Genomic DNA, 16,100 nt, shown 5'->3' with positions numbered 1-16,100 from the left:
ATATTCTAAAAGTAGGATAAAAGGACGAGGTAGGTGGTGTGTCAGAAAGAAGAAGAAGGTCAACTTTACAAAAGGGTGAAACAAAACGGTCGGATTATGAGGGAACGAGACTATGGACCGAAGAGTAAAGACTTAGCTTGAAAATCGTGCCTGGGAGAAAAAACGCTTGACAATAGGATCTCTTTTTGTTTGATTATTGTTTCATGGGGAATCACAGGATAGTCGAATCTCACCTATGGAAAAGAATGCCATAGTTTACCTTTGCTAATAGGCTGTCACATCCGCTCATTCGGGCTATTAGTTCCATTTCTTACGATGGCTGGTGCATTATTTCAGAATATCTAAAATATTTGTTTACTAGTCTTATAATTATTTTATAATTTTTTGTATGTTTAGTCTCACTCACATAATATCATGAACTACTTCGTATATCGTCTATCATTCTATTACTCCAGTTCAACAAATTTAACCATATAATTTTTTTCTGATTAAAATAAATGCACTTTGATGATATAGTTAGGTAAACAAATCAATTTTCTTAATTTTTATCATATGCACCGCCATATGCCAAAAATAGAGATGTTACAATCTATCTCACTCACAAAGCATATCTTCCTCATTGCACACTAAAGACTATCTCATATGTTTGTGTGAAACCTCACGACTCTACATTCATCTAGACCTGATTTTGATACCACTTTTAACCCTCCAATCTTCATGTCTAATGGGCTCTCATGTCTGCACCCTTAATCCTTGGACTCATTCCATGTGACTGTTGGTGTATTAATTTTGAAAAAACTAGAAAAAAACTTATTTATTGACCCCTTACAATCACTATGTAATTTTTACACATGCTTTAACCTTACTTAGAAAATATCATGAATCACTTTCATATATGTCATTTATCATTTTATTACTCCAGTTTAAATATATGCTTAATTAGAAAAACAATTTGTAGACAAACAACCAAAATGATAACTACACTTTTATAACATAGTAACCAGCTCAAAATTTTAAATCTTTTACATGGAAATGTTTTAGTTTCTTCGCCAAAAAATATTGTGAGGACCAAATAGTAAGGACAACCTGTCAAACCAAACCCTTGCATGTAACATATATATTTATCTGTTTTGAAACTAGTTATAAGTTGGAGAATCCTAATTGACCTCGTCTCTTTGCCTAAAATCTGAACGTGATCAACTTTGGAGGTTCAATGGGGATTATGCAAGAAAATATAGACCTCAAGAGGCATATAAAAGAAAATGAGACCTCGAAAGGAAACAATAATATCAGAAACAAGACGAGAACTTAAGCATAGAAACGAAGTTTAGTTTGATTTGGCTTACTAGTTTGATCTCGCCGGAAATTCTCAATCACGGTGTTTCTGACAAGTCTGACCAAGGAGATGCAGAGGGAGAAGCTATAGGAACAGAAGTGATGGAGGTTCGGTGACTTACGGTGGAGGAGAAGAAGATGAAGGTGGTGGCTATGGGAAGAGAGGATCGTCCCTAGCAGACGTTGAAAAAGAAGGGAGAGAAATGCAGAGAAGGGACAAAGAGTATAGAATGAATGAAGATTCTAACATGCATTTTTACTTCAGCATGCCTAATATGTTAACATCTTGTTACCTACTCTTCCACACGTTTCAAATTCTCTCTTGAGTTATCATATATACACCTCGATTAATTGTCTAGTAACTTTTCTTAGCATATCAGTTTCAGAACTCGCGGATATATAAACTTTTAACCAGTTACATTATGATTGACCGGTTAATAAACTTCACACTTCTATCTAATTTAATGATTAAAATGAATCATTTTATTTCCAAAAAAACGTCACTTCATTTTCACCTAAATGAATCATTCAAGGCATAATGTTGCCTTGGTCCTCAGCTAAAATACATAACATTCTAAGCCAAACAAGTTTTCTCGGAAAGGCTTTGGAATTCATATGCCCATTTTCTTCGTAAATAGTGGGGCATCTCAAGAATAGTTCAAAAAATCATGACAGTAGAACTAGTTTCAATATAAGAAAAAAACGAATCAAAATAATAATGAGAACATATTTATTTATATAGACAACATTGATCAAGTTGTATTATAAATAAAAAGTGCAAGATGTAAAGAAAAGTTCAAACAAATTCAAGTTGCATAGGATCACCTTTTATATAAGTCAAAACTTCATTCTAAGTTTCTTTCACAATGCAAAAGTAGAAGAAAGCAAATCCTTTATTCCCTCAAACCCTAATCTATTCTCTTTGGTTTACAAATGGGTCGTCCTGATCAAACTCTGAGTCCGGGAATGCACAACAACTTCAATCCGATGTTTCATCCGCAACCTGCACCTGAACCAACGGTTTACGAAAACCAAATTGTCGACACCGAGCAGAAATATATCCAGACCGGAGTACCAAATATGCCCAGACCGGTTCCACCTACGTATATCAATCCCGGTCGAATGGGTAATCAACCTTACGTACCACCACAAATGGCCCGACCGGTGAACCAACCATCAAACTGGACTTCAGGACTTTTTGATTGCATGAACGATGGCGAAAATGGTTAGACACCGAACTTTTCAATTATTTTATCCGTAATGGTCCGTTATTGTTACATCATGGTTTTCATCCCTTCATATGTTGTCTGTTTTTTTTTATCAGCAATCATCACATGTTTCTTTCCATTCGTCACATTTGGACAGATCGCAGAAGTTACCGATGAAGGTGCAACAAGTAAGTATATATATTCATCTATAATGTACATCGATACAGCATGCATATAGATTATGATTAAGTTTCTGCATTCCTTGGACGCAGTTTATCTTGTCACGATTCTGTAGTTGAACAATGTTACCAATCAAAACAATTTATTTCTGCATTTCTGTTTATTTATATGTATATGTGTGTTCAGGTTGTGGAACGGGTGGAATGTTGTACGGCTTGATATGTTGTTTATTTGGGATACCATGTGTTTACTCATGCACATTCCGGGCCAAGATCCGAAGCAAATTCGGGTTACCGGATGCTCCAGCTCCAGATTGGATCACTCATTGCTTCTGTGAATATTGTGCACTTTGCCAAGAATATCGTGAGCTCAAGAACCGTGGCCTTGACCCTGCCATTGGTAAATTGACCATCTCCTATTCCCACATTATCTTTTTAATAATTTGAAACTTGTTTTTTGTTTGTTAATGCTTGGTTGCCTTATAGTATATAATATCTTGGTGTATTTAGGATGGAGTGGGAATGTGCAAAGGCAGCGACAACAACAAGAGATGATGGCTCCCCCAATGGGTCAACGGATGATGGGTTGACTTAGAGATTAATTTTTATTACACAACATGCTTTTGTAATATTATTTGTGTTTTTTTCTTTGTACTTATTTTATTTTGCGACCAAGAAATAAATGTCAACTCAGGTATGTAATCTTTGTTGTGATGTGAACATCTTTGCTACAATTTCTTAAAATTATCATATCACTGTGACATTCTTTTGAAATTCCAAAATAATAAGTTTTCTTTCTTACGTTTGTTTTTTTTTACTGTAGGTAAACACATCAAAAGACAAATTCCTCAGCTGAGTTTTTGACTGAATATATCATTTCTTTTCCACAAGAAATATGTAATTTATACTTTACAATAAGTTAACCATGATGATTTTTAATAAGGACAAAGTGCACAACCGAAATAAGAATCATTGTTAAAACATGTATGTAATCTCGTTTATTGATAGACCAATCGAAGTAAGAACTGGTAAAACATATTTATAAGTAATTAAACATAAAAAGATTACACCGAGAAAAAGTAAAAAAATCAAAATCAAAATGTTTCTTCACAGGTCATAAAAAAAAGCAAAAAGTAAAAAATGTATACTAAGATAAAAAGTCATAAATGAAAAACACCCAGAGTAAAAGAAAAGGCGAAAAAAATTTCAAATGGGCAATAGAAACGCAAACAGATGAGAAAACAACAACAAAGAGTTAAAAGAGACACATGAATAACACAGATGTGGAAGGTAAATCAGATATTGATGGTCGCATCCCAAAGCCGGAGAACTCCATTCCGGCCACCGCTACATATCCGTTTCCTCTCCAGATCAGACGCAACACATCTCACCTGAATCACAAACTTCATTCAGTCTCAGTAGCAAAAACAATTTTTTCCAACTATGTGAAAAGAGGATCGTCATCATACCACGGCGGCTGTTTTTTGTGGTACTCTGTAAAGTTGCCAGCCTGAGACTTTGGTTCCAGCGTTAGAAGGACGATGGAAAAGAGACATTGAGTTATCTGCTGCTCCAATGCCTAACCAATGTTCACCAGCGTTGATTGATAGTATAGAAGAGTTATGCAGCGTTATGTTCTTCACGCATTTAATGCCATCTGTAAACCAAGAAGACCAAAGTATATTATCAGATTTTCGCAGAGCTAAATGTTTACAGTTGTAAGTTGTGATTGTACACCATAACGTTTATATGATAATGAGATCCTTACCGTCATCATTTTCCCAAAACCGGAGTAACCCATCAGCCGAACCTGCAAGAAAAAAACAGCAGCAATGCACTACCTTTAACCCTTCATGTTTATTTGCGAAATCATTGCTTTTTCTCAATAGTTATTTTCAGAATTGGTCTAACTGAAACTATCGTTGACCTGTGATTATTCCTTTGTCGAGTGTGGAGTATTCGACAGCTTGTACTGGCCCAGCATGGCATGCCAAAACAGCGTCACATGATCCTCTGGAGATAGACCACACTCTTGCTGTCCAGTCATCGCTCCCTGTTATCAACGTATCTTCGACCATTCGAAGTGATCTGCAGAAAGACACGATTTGATCAAACAAGTCACACATCTTAAATAACAAAATTAAGCAACCCTACAACCGGCAAATAGAACATCATTTAAGAATTTGTACGAAAAGAAAAAGACCACAACAAATGAGACATGTTCAAGAGAACATTGTGAGGCTCACCGTATCCATTTTGTATGCCCTTTCAGTTTATGCATCTGTCTTCCTGAACGAAGATCCCATATATTTGCGATCCTGATTATTTATCCAACCATATAGCTGAATCCGTAAGTGACATTCAATATAGCAAAAATCCATTTGTTGCTTATGTGTAATATAGTATACATACGTGTCTCTGCCAGCAGCAGCCAAGATTCCTGTGGAGTCATCATATTCAATCGAAAGAATAGCGCTAGAGCATCGGCCAACAGTTGAGACGCACATATCGGTTCGAACATCCCACATTTTAACCGTTCCATCATGTGCAGCAGTGAGAACACGTTCACCTGAAATCATCTTCACACAACTAACCTGCACAATATATTTGAACGTACATGATGGAACAGTTGATAAAAGCTTCCTCTTCGGTGTCTTATTACTGATTGGTCAATGATACTAGCTTTACAAATTTAAATCATCGTCGATCAATTGTCAATGTGTAGATGCTAAAAATGGCAGCTCCAACATTTTCCAAACGGAATTCCAATGATTGATAGTTATCTGTTTAGCTAATTACTTCAATGTCTATATATTTATTCTGAGTTGACCATTAATATAATTTACCCTGTTGAATTATGTCATAATATCTGCTAAACATTAAGAGCGTAGTGGAAACCTGAGCATCGTGGCCTTTCAGTTCTTCTAGAAGCTGAAGTGTCTGTTTGTCCCATACGATAACAGATTGATCATCTGATCCTGAAACTATCTTTGCTCTGTCAGAGCTTATAGCACGCACGGTTCTACATCAAAATCAAAAGTTGAAAATAAAAAAGAAGGAAGCACTGTTAAAGAAACGAAAATTAACTAAATCCCACAACTCCTGAGAGGTATCAAGTCGAATTAGAAATATGTACCCTGTATGTCCTTTCAGAGTCGCCCGAAGTTCGGAACCACGCAGACTTGGATCCCAGATCTTAACCTGCACAAATTCAGGAAGCAATCAAAAGAGGATACTAGGTTGTTGTTACTCATTCTGAATTTGTACAAAACTACGGTTAAATCTATCTGAATTCCAAGAAATGAAACAATGAAAGACTATCCTATTTGACTACACAATCATCACCTTGAGTGAAAAGAAGTATCATACAGATTACTGTTCCAGTTCTATTTCGGCATACTTATTCTTCCAAATATTCCATCTACTATATTCACAACTACGGTAACATTAATATCAAAATAATACACTAATCTAAATAAATGCTAGCAACAGAAGAATGAATGTGTGTGTTCTCAACGATGATACTAACATGTATAGTTGCAAAGAAAATCTAACAAAACAATTAAAAACTGACGAATGAAAAAAAAAATCCATATAAACATTCGTGTAACTATGCATTTTATACCGACCAGACAGTCTGTACTGCCACTGATAAAGAACCCAGCATCCTCGCGATCGCCCACAAGATCATAGACTTCCCTTCTTGTAACAGAGTGCAAGGCAGTGACGGCACCGTTGTGACCCTTCAGAACACGTACATTGGTTTGGATTTTCTTCTGTGCAGCAGCAGTTATGTCTGTTTTGCCAAGATTAGTATACTGACTTTAGCAACAACAAGCCAGAATAGCAACTACAAAGGGAGGAGCTAATCATGGACATACCTGAAGAAGCATTATCAGAAACCCACTTACGAACACGACTGAACGAGTTAGCTCTTGATGCTGTATCTCTGCTAAACATACTCTGAACCCAACTCCTTCCAGAAGCTTCCGAAGGTTGCTGGGTTTCATCAGAGGCATCTGCTTTTGGACGTGGTGATGGCAACCCAGATGATATAGACTGTTGCTTAAATGAAGAAGCGCCCCAATAGCCTACACGAAGTTGCTGAACATGCGACAAGAACCCTCTGAGTTTAATCTGAAAAAAAGTTATTATTCCTCAGTTGGTTAGTGTTTCCAAAAATGTTAGAAAGCTTGAAAACTGTAATTCGTATGGAGTAAAAGGAGCCAATTCTCAAAAACTGCAGAATCAATTAAACAAAACTAAATTTACCAGTAATTTGTATCCAAGTTTTTGCTTCTCTGCTATTGTCTCTATCATGTTCCAAGCCTCTGTATCAGAAAGTCCCAAGCCAGCCTGCAAAAGAGTATTAAATAAAGTAAACAAGAAAACTGTAATCTTCCCATTACAGTAAACGAAGGTGAATAATAAGTCAACTTTGAAAATAAGAATTCACCATATGTGATGCCACTATGATTAGTCTGGCTGTGACCAAAGTAGCGTAGTTCACTGAGCTGAGATAGTACAATAATGGGTTACACCAATTAGTAATGCTAATGATGATCCAATCAATTGGTAGTATAATGTAAGACACAATAGGATGATATATGGCTAACAGGAATTATATTTCAAGTACGTTGACTACAATCGGCAAGTTGAAGAATCATCCTTAAGGGGAAATTTTGGAAAGACACATATGAGTCATGACACGGAAATTACTTTACAATCTATACGCAATTAAGCATTACATCTACAACAAAAACAAAGTAAATTCCTAAAATGAACCCTCTTTTCCCAATAATTTTCTTTTAACGCTCTAGTTTACCACAAAAAAAGAAGTGAAGAGCCCCTTGCTAGAACCAAAATATCAATAGAAAGACTGAGATGTTAAAAAGAAAAAAAAAACCACGTGATCATGTATGCTAACAGAACTTCATTTACCAAGAGTCCATGACAAAAAAACCCACCACAAGTTTTAAGATTTACAGTTGACTCAACCAGCTCATTTGTTTAATATAGTTCTCAGTATGTCGAGGATCAGGAGCAAGTATACGAACAAATAGTTGATATTATCTAATGAATAGAAGATCTTAAGAAGACTCACTCATTTGCAGGCTGCTCCATGAGGTACTCGAAGTAACCTTCCCAGAATCTGTCAGAAGAACTCACAGTATGTCAATAACAAATTTTCTAAGCAGCATAAACATTAATAAAAAACTAAAAGAAGCCGCAACATGTTGGGTTTCAGACCTCAATTCCTCCCAGATGGGTATGGAGATGAGATGACGCTGAACATAGTCTGAGACATTATTGGCATCCTTCTTAAACATTTCTGCAGAAACTTCAAGTGCATACTGGACTGTCGATAAATCGTTCCTTGAAGCAGCACGGCTGACCGCCATTTTGAGCTGATTTTAACAATGAACAATAATTGTTGAAGAGTATAATTCTTAGAGTTTAAATAATTCTTCATTAACAGCCAAGAATACAAACTGCGCAAAGCTAAATATGCACATCTAAAGTGCAAGCTATTCAGAAACTAGGTATACTAACCCGGTATACAGATAGAATTACCTACCAATTCTTTTACCGCAATGAACTGCTCCACAGTCAATCCACCATTCCAGTCCTGCAAGAAATAAATCAACTATACAGTCAGGTCCAGCTCAGTCAAATTGGCTCAGTATATATCCGTACAGTTGCTAGTTGTTGCGCTTACCGAATTTTTCAGATGCTCTCTTATACACTCGATAAAGCCACTCCCACCAATTCCCTCAGCATCAGATTCAATGAGAGCTGCATGAGCAAAGTTTGTGTGTTTAATTTTCAATAAGGACAATAACAGCTCTTTTTTTTTCAGCAGAGGCAGAAATAATACAGTCAAAATGGCCACTATTTGGGTAGTATACTATCTGGCTGATTAAGCATACAAATTTGATTCATTCTTTTATTTAACCAATTCATGCGGCCAAAATTTTATGAACATCTATTCACATTCCTACTGATATGAAACATACCCAATATCGTGCCGTATTCAAATGATGAAAGAGGATCTTCATCTGAACCCAGTTTCAGAAGACGGAGCCATAATCCCTGGAAACCACAACAAACCAATGCAATCAGAGAGTGACATAGACTTAATCTTCACTGCAACCTATTAAATATAAATTTATTTGCTAGGACTGGAATCCGGGTAAAGTAAACCAACTACCTTTTCTAAGGAGAAATTTTACTGCACATGCTTTAGATCGTTATATTTAGAATAACGGAAAGTTATTCTTGGCCAAGTTTGGTAACATGCTTAGAGTTTTTGTGTAGCTTGATTTGGCTTACGTTAATATTCTTAAATCTTGTGTGTTTTTTTTTTTTTTGGCGTCAAATCTTGTGTGTTTATTTGTCAAGTTTGACAGAAATTTGAGGATTATCAGGGGCTAAGTAAATCTCACCACACGTGAAACTTTATCACAAAGGTCTAAATAGAAAGATTTTTTTTTTTGAAGGAGGAAGTAACTGACTTCGTCCAATTTATAAACTTTCAAAGGAAACTATACCTGCAACTTGACTTTTATATCCAAGACCATGCGATCTCTCTCTGCCTGTAATCAGTACAATATCATTAAAAAGAGATGTAACGGCATGACATCTAGAATGGAAGTCTTGTGGACCTTTTTCATTTTTGGTTGAGTTATCAATCTTATTCAACACAAGAAAAAATGAAGACCAAAACGATAATGCAGAAGTTGATATAGCATCCTATAATATACTACGACAGTTGTAGAAATTAATTTCTCATTTGATATCCTAATTAATTGATGTGCATTGATGAGTTTTGTTTGATTTACTATCCAAGCATGACAGATCCATGCCACCTCTTCATGTTAGATTAATTTGTTTCGACCCATGCATGAGCAACAAGATTACATGCAACACTTACCGCCCTCTCCCTTGAACTAAAACTGTCTTCCTTAGTGTTCTTCCCTGGCGGTGAGCTGCAATCGGAAGATATAGAAATTAAGTAAGGGAGTCAGATTGCTGTTCCAAGCAAAACAGGATATACCTTGGAGAATGCCGTCCGTTGGATTCAAGAGCTCCGCTTGCTGCCGCGAGGATCTGCTTTCGCTTTTCTTCTTGTTCCTCTGACCTAACATTCGCAGGAAACCTGTCATAGGTATACCTGGTGGCTGAAAAAAGAATAGAGCTGGATCAGACCATGATCCCAAACTCAGTAGGCACTAGGCATACAACAATTCCTCAGAAGTAATACAACAGTCTGAAAGATTCTGATTATTTTTATACTGCTATGCATGCTACACCAACTTGTTTTAGTCTCTGTCCAAGTTCAACTACTAGTGGCAAGCCAAAAACCCATGAGAATATGTAGAATGGTAAACCTAAAACTGTATCAATCAGAACTCTTTTCATTCTCGGTAGTTCCTTATAAATGATAAACCTAAAACTGTATCATTCAGCTTATGCGCTCTAAAAACCAAAAGATCAAAATGCACCTGGTTCTTCTACATCCGGATCAGCTATTGTGATTATCTCAGGCTCCATAGAAGATTTTGGCAGAATTGACATGGCATCTTGACCCCTTCCAACAGCATCTTGTAACTTCTCCAAGAGATTAGTACTGTTCTCATCAGAGCCTAGGCGCCTTTCAAGATAATCGAGGAATGCAAAAGAGCCCAAGAACTGAACCAACTGAAAAGAATGGAAAACGAACAATAACCAACTATTATTCAACAGATAAAACGTGACTTAGATTCAACACTTTTTGATGAACACGGTAAATAGTCCAAAATTCAATAGTAAGAATATAAAAGACAGATTACCATACAGATTGGAACAATAGAGAGCAAACAGGTCGAGTAATAATACACGGTACTGTAAATATATACTTGACCATACATGAAACAGTTAGCTTACCATAGGCTCCGGTGGCTGGTTGGTGGATCGAGACCGTCTCTTCAGAAACGCATCAGTGCTAAAAACTTTGTTTTCCTAATTAATTAATCCGTATAAGTGATGCGAAAGGGTGAATAAATATATAAGTAAAGAGTGAAAATCACATACTATGAAATTGCGGTAGCCACCCAAGATAGATGCAAAAAACTTTAAGAATATAACCCTGCGAGATGAAATGGATTTTGTATAACAAACAGATGACATGAGTACAAAAAGTTCCAATGGAAATTTTTTTGCTAAACATATGCCAAAGTTTACTAAAGTCACCTGAGTTGAAGGTCATGATCCTCTCCCCAAGGTTTGCTAAGGCTTTTAGGGCCCTGCTCAACAGAATTACCAAAGCCCCTCAAGTGATCGATCCCCACAACATTAGGTTGCAGTAGTTTCAATATATCGTTTCTCAGAGCGCTGAACTCAGGCTCTGGTATCGGAGGTATCTCCTCCGAAGTAGTGATTTGGTTAAATTCAAGATCCACCACTACAACCTAAAAATGGGAATGTTGTGAGGCCAAATATCAGATAGCATAAATTTTGAAGAGAGAAAGTACGACTTAAAATTAGACTCACGCCATCCATAGCAAGATTTGATGTATCAACATCAGAGTGGAGACCCATCATATAAGGTGTTGGTGCATCAATGTAGTCTACTCCACTAAAAAATAGTAAAGGAATGTAGACTTGCTTCACAAACATACATCAAAACAAAGAATAAAGATCAGAAGAAATGTTTTAAACAGTAGAAATGCAAACAGCTTTGCTTGTTCTCATCTTATATCTATAATCAAGATATCCAATTTTCAATCACAATGTAATTCTTGGATTCACAAGTTTACAAATGCGTTCATTTATGTTTTAAGGGAACAATTAACATCTTATCAGTGTATTAAGACATACCTGCCATCGGAAAGGATAAATCAAATGACATATGGCTTCTGACACCAGAGTCAGAAGCGAATACCTATTGAGATTCAAAATGAAGTAAAATAAGGGTGCTGCTAAACAGAGATGGCATGCAAATGGTAAACGTTTCAAAACAAAAAGTAAAGATATTAATGCAAAATGTTAATGGTAAAACACGTTTAGAAAATGTCACTTAAACTCATTATGGGAAAGTTACTTGTTAGATCGAAGCAAAATCCTCCGTTCAACTAGTACAGATGTAAACAGCTTAATCAAGTTGTCGACATCCAAGCATTGTACAAGAGGTTGGAGAGATATCTGCATCCAGTAAAACCATGCCAAACATTACATTACATAGTTGGAGAACCATGAAATAAACCAGGGAACTATCACAACATATTAAGGCTAAGCAAAACAGATTAAGGAGACAAAAAAAGCAAAAGTCATACATCTGCCTGAGGAAGACTGTCCTCTGGAGGTGCTTCCACCGAGAGCAGGCAATTCTCGACAGCATACAAGACTCGGTCTTTTCCGGGAGTCGGCAATGGCACATTAGATACCATATAGGCTATAATATCCCACAATGGTTTACTGAAAAGGTTGAAAGGCACTAACATCAGTTTCAAAACAAAGTAACGAAAGGCAAAGGGATTAAATCAAGACAAAGATGTTTTCATGCACAGAGAGTGTTTCTACCAGCTTCCTTCAGAGGAGAAGCAAAGAACAAAAATCTCCTCGAGAGAATCCCTAAGAGCTCTGAAATTGGGGGCGTGAGAGACAATACAGATACACTTGTCAGCGTATGTATTGGGTGGTAACTGATAAGCTTCAGTAACATCCTCGCAGACTCGGTCCCGAAACGCAATGCAACTGACAAATATTTTCGCCCCATCACCCTCTGTGGATTGAAGATAACCGCAAACAGATAAAGCAAGTGCATACAAATCAAACAAACTTAATACTCCCTCCGTTTCTAACACAGACTAAGAAATTAGCGGAAATATATGTAAGTTGTTATTAATTACATATTTCATGCCAATAGTATTTGAGAGAAAAAAAAAGCTAGAATGACACTTAGGCTCCGAATGGTAACTGCGGTTTGAGCGGTGCGGGACAAGCGGTTTAATTGCAGTGCGGTTTTAACAGTTATAAAAACGTATAAACATATAATATATGTAGAGATTTTTGTTACTGCGGGCGGGACGGTTCGTAACATTCGAAGTCTTATTATGAAACAGGAATGCAATAACATATACCCGTCAAGACAATGGGATAGCTCCGTGGGAAGCTCACAGGGTCGCTGGAAACGAACCCAGACGAGTGGAACGCCACACCAGCAGGAAGAACACACTATTCAAATCAAAAGAAGCTGAAAATCATCAAATCCGATCCAATTCGAAAGTCTCCAAACCTAAACCCAATCGAAATCGGGATTTGATCGTAACTTACAGTGGGGAGCTGAGGAGGAGGGGGAGGGTAGAGAGAATGATCGGAAGGAGGGAACTGGTCTAGAAGCGAAGGCAAGTAATTGGTATCCAATCCGTGGAATCCGAGATCGCCGTCGAGGGTGCGCATCTCGGGACCCAGTCCGCACACGACGAAGTACTCGAAGATCCGACCCATGATCTTGGATCCTCCAGATCTGAACTTCGGGTTCTAGTAGTGCATAATCTGGAAATAGCTACGACGACGGTCTCTGGTGAAATGGTGGATGGCTCAAAATAATGACGAGCCCGTTCGCGATTTGTTTCTCGTCTTTTCACATAGATTACCACTAATTATTTTCTTAGAGATAAAATTGCAAATTCAATAACAGAAGAAACAGTAAGAAAATAAAAATAAAAAATATTTGTTTTGATTTATACACGATGTGGCTTGGGGTTTTTTTTTTTGTCATTTGAGAATTAGTATTAACTAGGTAAATATCTGGATTATGCTGGGGACAAATATTTATTAAATATTTTGTTTTAAATGAAACTAGATCTTGATCCGTGCCCTCCGCACGGATATTTGTTTTTATTTTTTGTAAACATTTAAAAATTAAATACATATATTATTGTACTAACTAAATTAAAAGATGTTAATAAATTAAATATAACTGAGTTAGTTTTATTATTCTGAAAATTTTAAACAATTTTGATTAATTTAATTTTAAATAAACCAATAAATTAATCTGATCATTTAATCTATTTTATAGTTTTTTATGGATTGCAAAATTGACTTTTTAATTTTTATTTTTTAAATAAATGAATGATTGCATATCTTATAAATTTATTAAGTAGCTAAATATTAGATAATTTCATAACAATTTTTATGGAAATTGCTATTTATAAGGTTAATGGCATATTATTGAGAAAAACATAGGGTTAAGATTTATTTGTACTTTAGTTTTAATAATTTTGAGTAGACATTAGACATTGATATGTGCAATCACACATGTGTTTGTTTTCATTTTTATGTACGTAAAAGTTTTGTTTTTATATTATTAGTGGTATTTTTGCATCCCACAAACAAATTTAGAACAATTGGATTAATAAATGTAAATTTTGGTGATGAAAATAGAAATCGTTAATTTATTTACAGTTTTTTTAGTCAAGATAAATTTTAAAGTATTTTTTCTGTAACTGGTATGTTGCCTCCACGAATGAAGCAACATAACCTGAACACGACATCCACTTTTATTGAAGCAATCTAACACTTTTATTGAAAGACATGGCTCAAAATAGGGTAAGTGACAGTCAAATTTTCAGTCAATGATTTTATATTTATAGGTGGTCAAATATATGAAGGGGCTATTGAGAGAATATACATTACCTCCAATTTCATGAAAGATTTTCGTTAACGATAGAGACACTATTTTTGAAGTTCTTATGATAGTTATAATACAACTCGTGATATTAAACTAAAGCGATAATAGGTTGGAGTTATTATACAAAATTTAAATTGAACACATGTTTTTATTTTATTTTAAATTAAACATATGGAAACAAAATAGTGATCTTTTTTTATATTGAGTAATTTTATTTTCTTTTTCATACTGTCAACTGTATTACTCACATTTCTTATCATATATTTACTGTATTGAGTTTATTATTTATATGAAATATGCGCAAAATAATATCTTGACATATTAATTTATATTTTATTTATATATTATATAAATTGAATATCTATATTTTATAGTTTAGACGTATATAAATTCATATTTATATTTTGATCATGGTTTTCTGTCCGTTGTCAAAAAAACAAAAGATCATGGCTTTTTACCCATATATTTTGATCATGGTTTTGAGCCGGATGTTTTATTTATGGTTAAGTAGAAACGTAAAAATGCAAGATTATAAAGACAAATATTGTACATGTTTAATAATAGAGAATATTTTTAAAGATTGTGTGTGTTCAAAAATCAATAGTTTGTTAAGAATAGAAAATGTTTATGGAAAGTATGCAAACATTTAACAATAACTCCAAATAAAATACAAATAAAACACATAAACGGATTCTTTGCATTAAATTTGATAAACATATAGTGGTGCATGTAATATATATATATTGGTGAGGAAGAAAAGTTTGTTTAAAAGAACGTTTGTGTGCATAAAAAAAAGAAAGAAGATTTCAAACCATAATCATTACTTTTTTGGAATATGCAGTGGAGAAAAAATTCTAGTGTGAACTTGAATTTAATATAGTTTGTGAAATTTACATTTCAAAATCAAGCCTTTAAACAAAAAAAAATGGAAATGAAGATTAACGTGGTGAGACAAATATAACTTATGTTGTTACATAAATATTTTGTGTATACTATTAACTAGGATAAGACCTGCGCCTTGCGCAGGATGAGTTTATATAAAATTTATATATTTAATCGAAATAATATTTTTGACCATATACAATATTTTTTTACCTTTTTGTTGATTATATAATTTGTTTTCTAATGGACTACCTCATTTTTGTAAAGCGTTTTGGATCTTTGATGAAATTTTGGTTCAGTTTCATTTTAGTTATTTGGGTTTTTGGTTTAGTTTAGTATCCGTTCAGGCATTTAGAAAATTTGGTTTGGTTATTTGGTGTTTTGGTTCGGTTTGAGTAACAAATTTGAGACCAGCTTATATTTGAAGTAATTTTGGAATCCTTTTCGGTTCGGTCCGAGTAACAAAGTTGGGATTTTTTTTTTGTTTTCAAATTAATTTAGATAATTTAAATATTTTAGATAAAAAGTACTCTAGTAATTTATTTTTTAGGGATTTCGACTTATAAATAACATTTTAAAATTATTTGATTATCTTAAAACTACATAGAGTTAATATTTATAAAAATATAAACTATATTATAGAAATTCGGATACCCATTTTTTTGGTTCGGTTTCGATTCGATTTTTCGTTTCTAAAGATATATAATCACTCTTTTTATAATTGATAGGATCCAACGCAAACCAAACCTCGTTTTCTTATTCAATTTTTGGTTCTAGATAAATGTGCTCATGCTTAAGAATGCTAATCACGTTAGGTATTTA

The 16,100-nt window shown here is 34.9% G+C and overlaps 3 protein-coding genes across 4 annotated transcripts; 2 read left to right on the top strand and 1 right to left on the bottom strand.

The window, feature by feature from the left end:
• The first annotated feature begins 2,085 nt into the window (after nt 1-2,085).
• Nucleotides 2,086-3,937, top strand: LOC106351120 (protein PLANT CADMIUM RESISTANCE 6). Its single transcript, XM_048781982.1, has 3 exons — nt 2,086-2,731; nt 2,910-3,122; nt 3,233-3,937. Exons 1-3 carry the CDS (start codon nt 2,596-2,598, stop codon nt 3,310-3,312), a joined length of 429 nt encoding a protein of 142 aa, XP_048637939.1. The 5' UTR covers nt 2,086-2,595; the 3' UTR covers nt 3,313-3,937.
• Nucleotides 2,269-2,565, top strand: LOC125575817 (protein PLANT CADMIUM RESISTANCE 6-like). The gene has a single exon (XM_048734927.1). It carries the CDS (start codon nt 2,269-2,271, stop codon nt 2,563-2,565), a length of 297 nt encoding a protein of 98 aa, XP_048590884.1.
• On the bottom strand, nt 3,695-13,360 carry LOC106346118 (DENN domain and WD repeat-containing protein SCD1). 2 transcript variants are annotated; one of them, XM_013785374.3, is made up of 31 exons: nt 13,037-13,359; nt 12,844-12,937; nt 12,284-12,485; nt 12,037-12,178; nt 11,805-11,905; nt 11,582-11,645; nt 11,255-11,368; nt 10,955-11,172; nt 10,796-10,850; nt 10,649-10,723; nt 10,228-10,423; nt 9,780-9,903; nt 9,657-9,711; nt 9,274-9,318; nt 8,740-8,815; nt 8,442-8,518; nt 8,301-8,351; nt 7,973-8,130; nt 7,827-7,874; nt 7,179-7,236; nt 6,995-7,078; nt 6,604-6,859; nt 6,352-6,518; nt 5,859-5,923; nt 5,621-5,744; nt 5,135-5,316; nt 4,969-5,040; nt 4,650-4,810; nt 4,491-4,532; nt 4,192-4,379; nt 3,695-4,113 (listed from the first exon to the last, which is right to left on the bottom strand). In XM_013785374.3, exons 1-31 carry the CDS (start codon nt 13,208-13,210, stop codon nt 4,018-4,020), a joined length of 3,564 nt encoding a protein of 1,187 aa, XP_013640828.2. In that variant the 5' UTR covers nt 13,211-13,359; the 3' UTR covers nt 3,695-4,017. The 2 variants fall into 2 exon arrangements, 1 of the variants encoding a protein (XP_013640828.2); XR_002664846.2 differs by lacking the exons at nt 3,695-4,113; nt 4,192-4,379; nt 4,491-4,532; ... (1 more) ...; nt 4,969-5,040; nt 5,135-5,316 and having other exon boundaries at nt 6,348-6,518; nt 13,037-13,360.
• Nucleotides 13,361-16,100: the final 2,740 nt, after the last annotated feature.

Source organism: Brassica napus, chromosome A6 (assembly GCF_020379485.1).
Source record: "Brassica napus cultivar Da-Ae chromosome A6, Da-Ae, whole genome shotgun sequence".
Classification (NCBI taxonomy): domain Eukaryota; kingdom Viridiplantae; phylum Streptophyta; class Magnoliopsida; order Brassicales; family Brassicaceae; genus Brassica; species Brassica napus.
Note: the sequence above shows the minus strand (reverse complement) of the source record. Positions and strands in the feature narration are given on the sequence as shown.

Coding starts and splice junctions, on each gene's coding strand:
- LOC125575817 (XM_048734927.1), top strand. CDS start 2,269: ATGGGTCGTCCTGATCAAACTCTGAGTCCGGGAATGCACAACAACTTC.
- LOC106346118 (XM_013785374.3), bottom strand. CDS start 13,210: ATGGGTCGGATCTTCGAGTACTTCGTCGTGTGCGGACTGGGTCCCGAG. Junction 10,851..10,954: donor GATCATGACCTTCAACTCAG/GTGACTTTAGTA, acceptor TTCATCTCGCAG/GGTTATATTCTTAAAGTTTT. Junction 9,904..10,227: donor TCCGGATGTAGAAGAACCAG/GTGCATTTTGAT, acceptor TTCTTTTTTCAG/CCACCAGGTATACCTATGAC.
- LOC106351120 (XM_048781982.1), top strand. CDS start 2,596: ATGGTCCGTTATTGTTACATCATGGTTTTCATCCCTTCATATGTTGTC. Junction 2,732..2,909: donor TACCGATGAAGGTGCAACAA/GTAAGTATATAT, acceptor ATGTGTGTTCAG/GTTGTGGAACGGGTGGAATG. Junction 3,123..3,232: donor TGGCCTTGACCCTGCCATTG/GTAAATTGACCA, acceptor TGGTGTATTTAG/GATGGAGTGGGAATGTGCAA.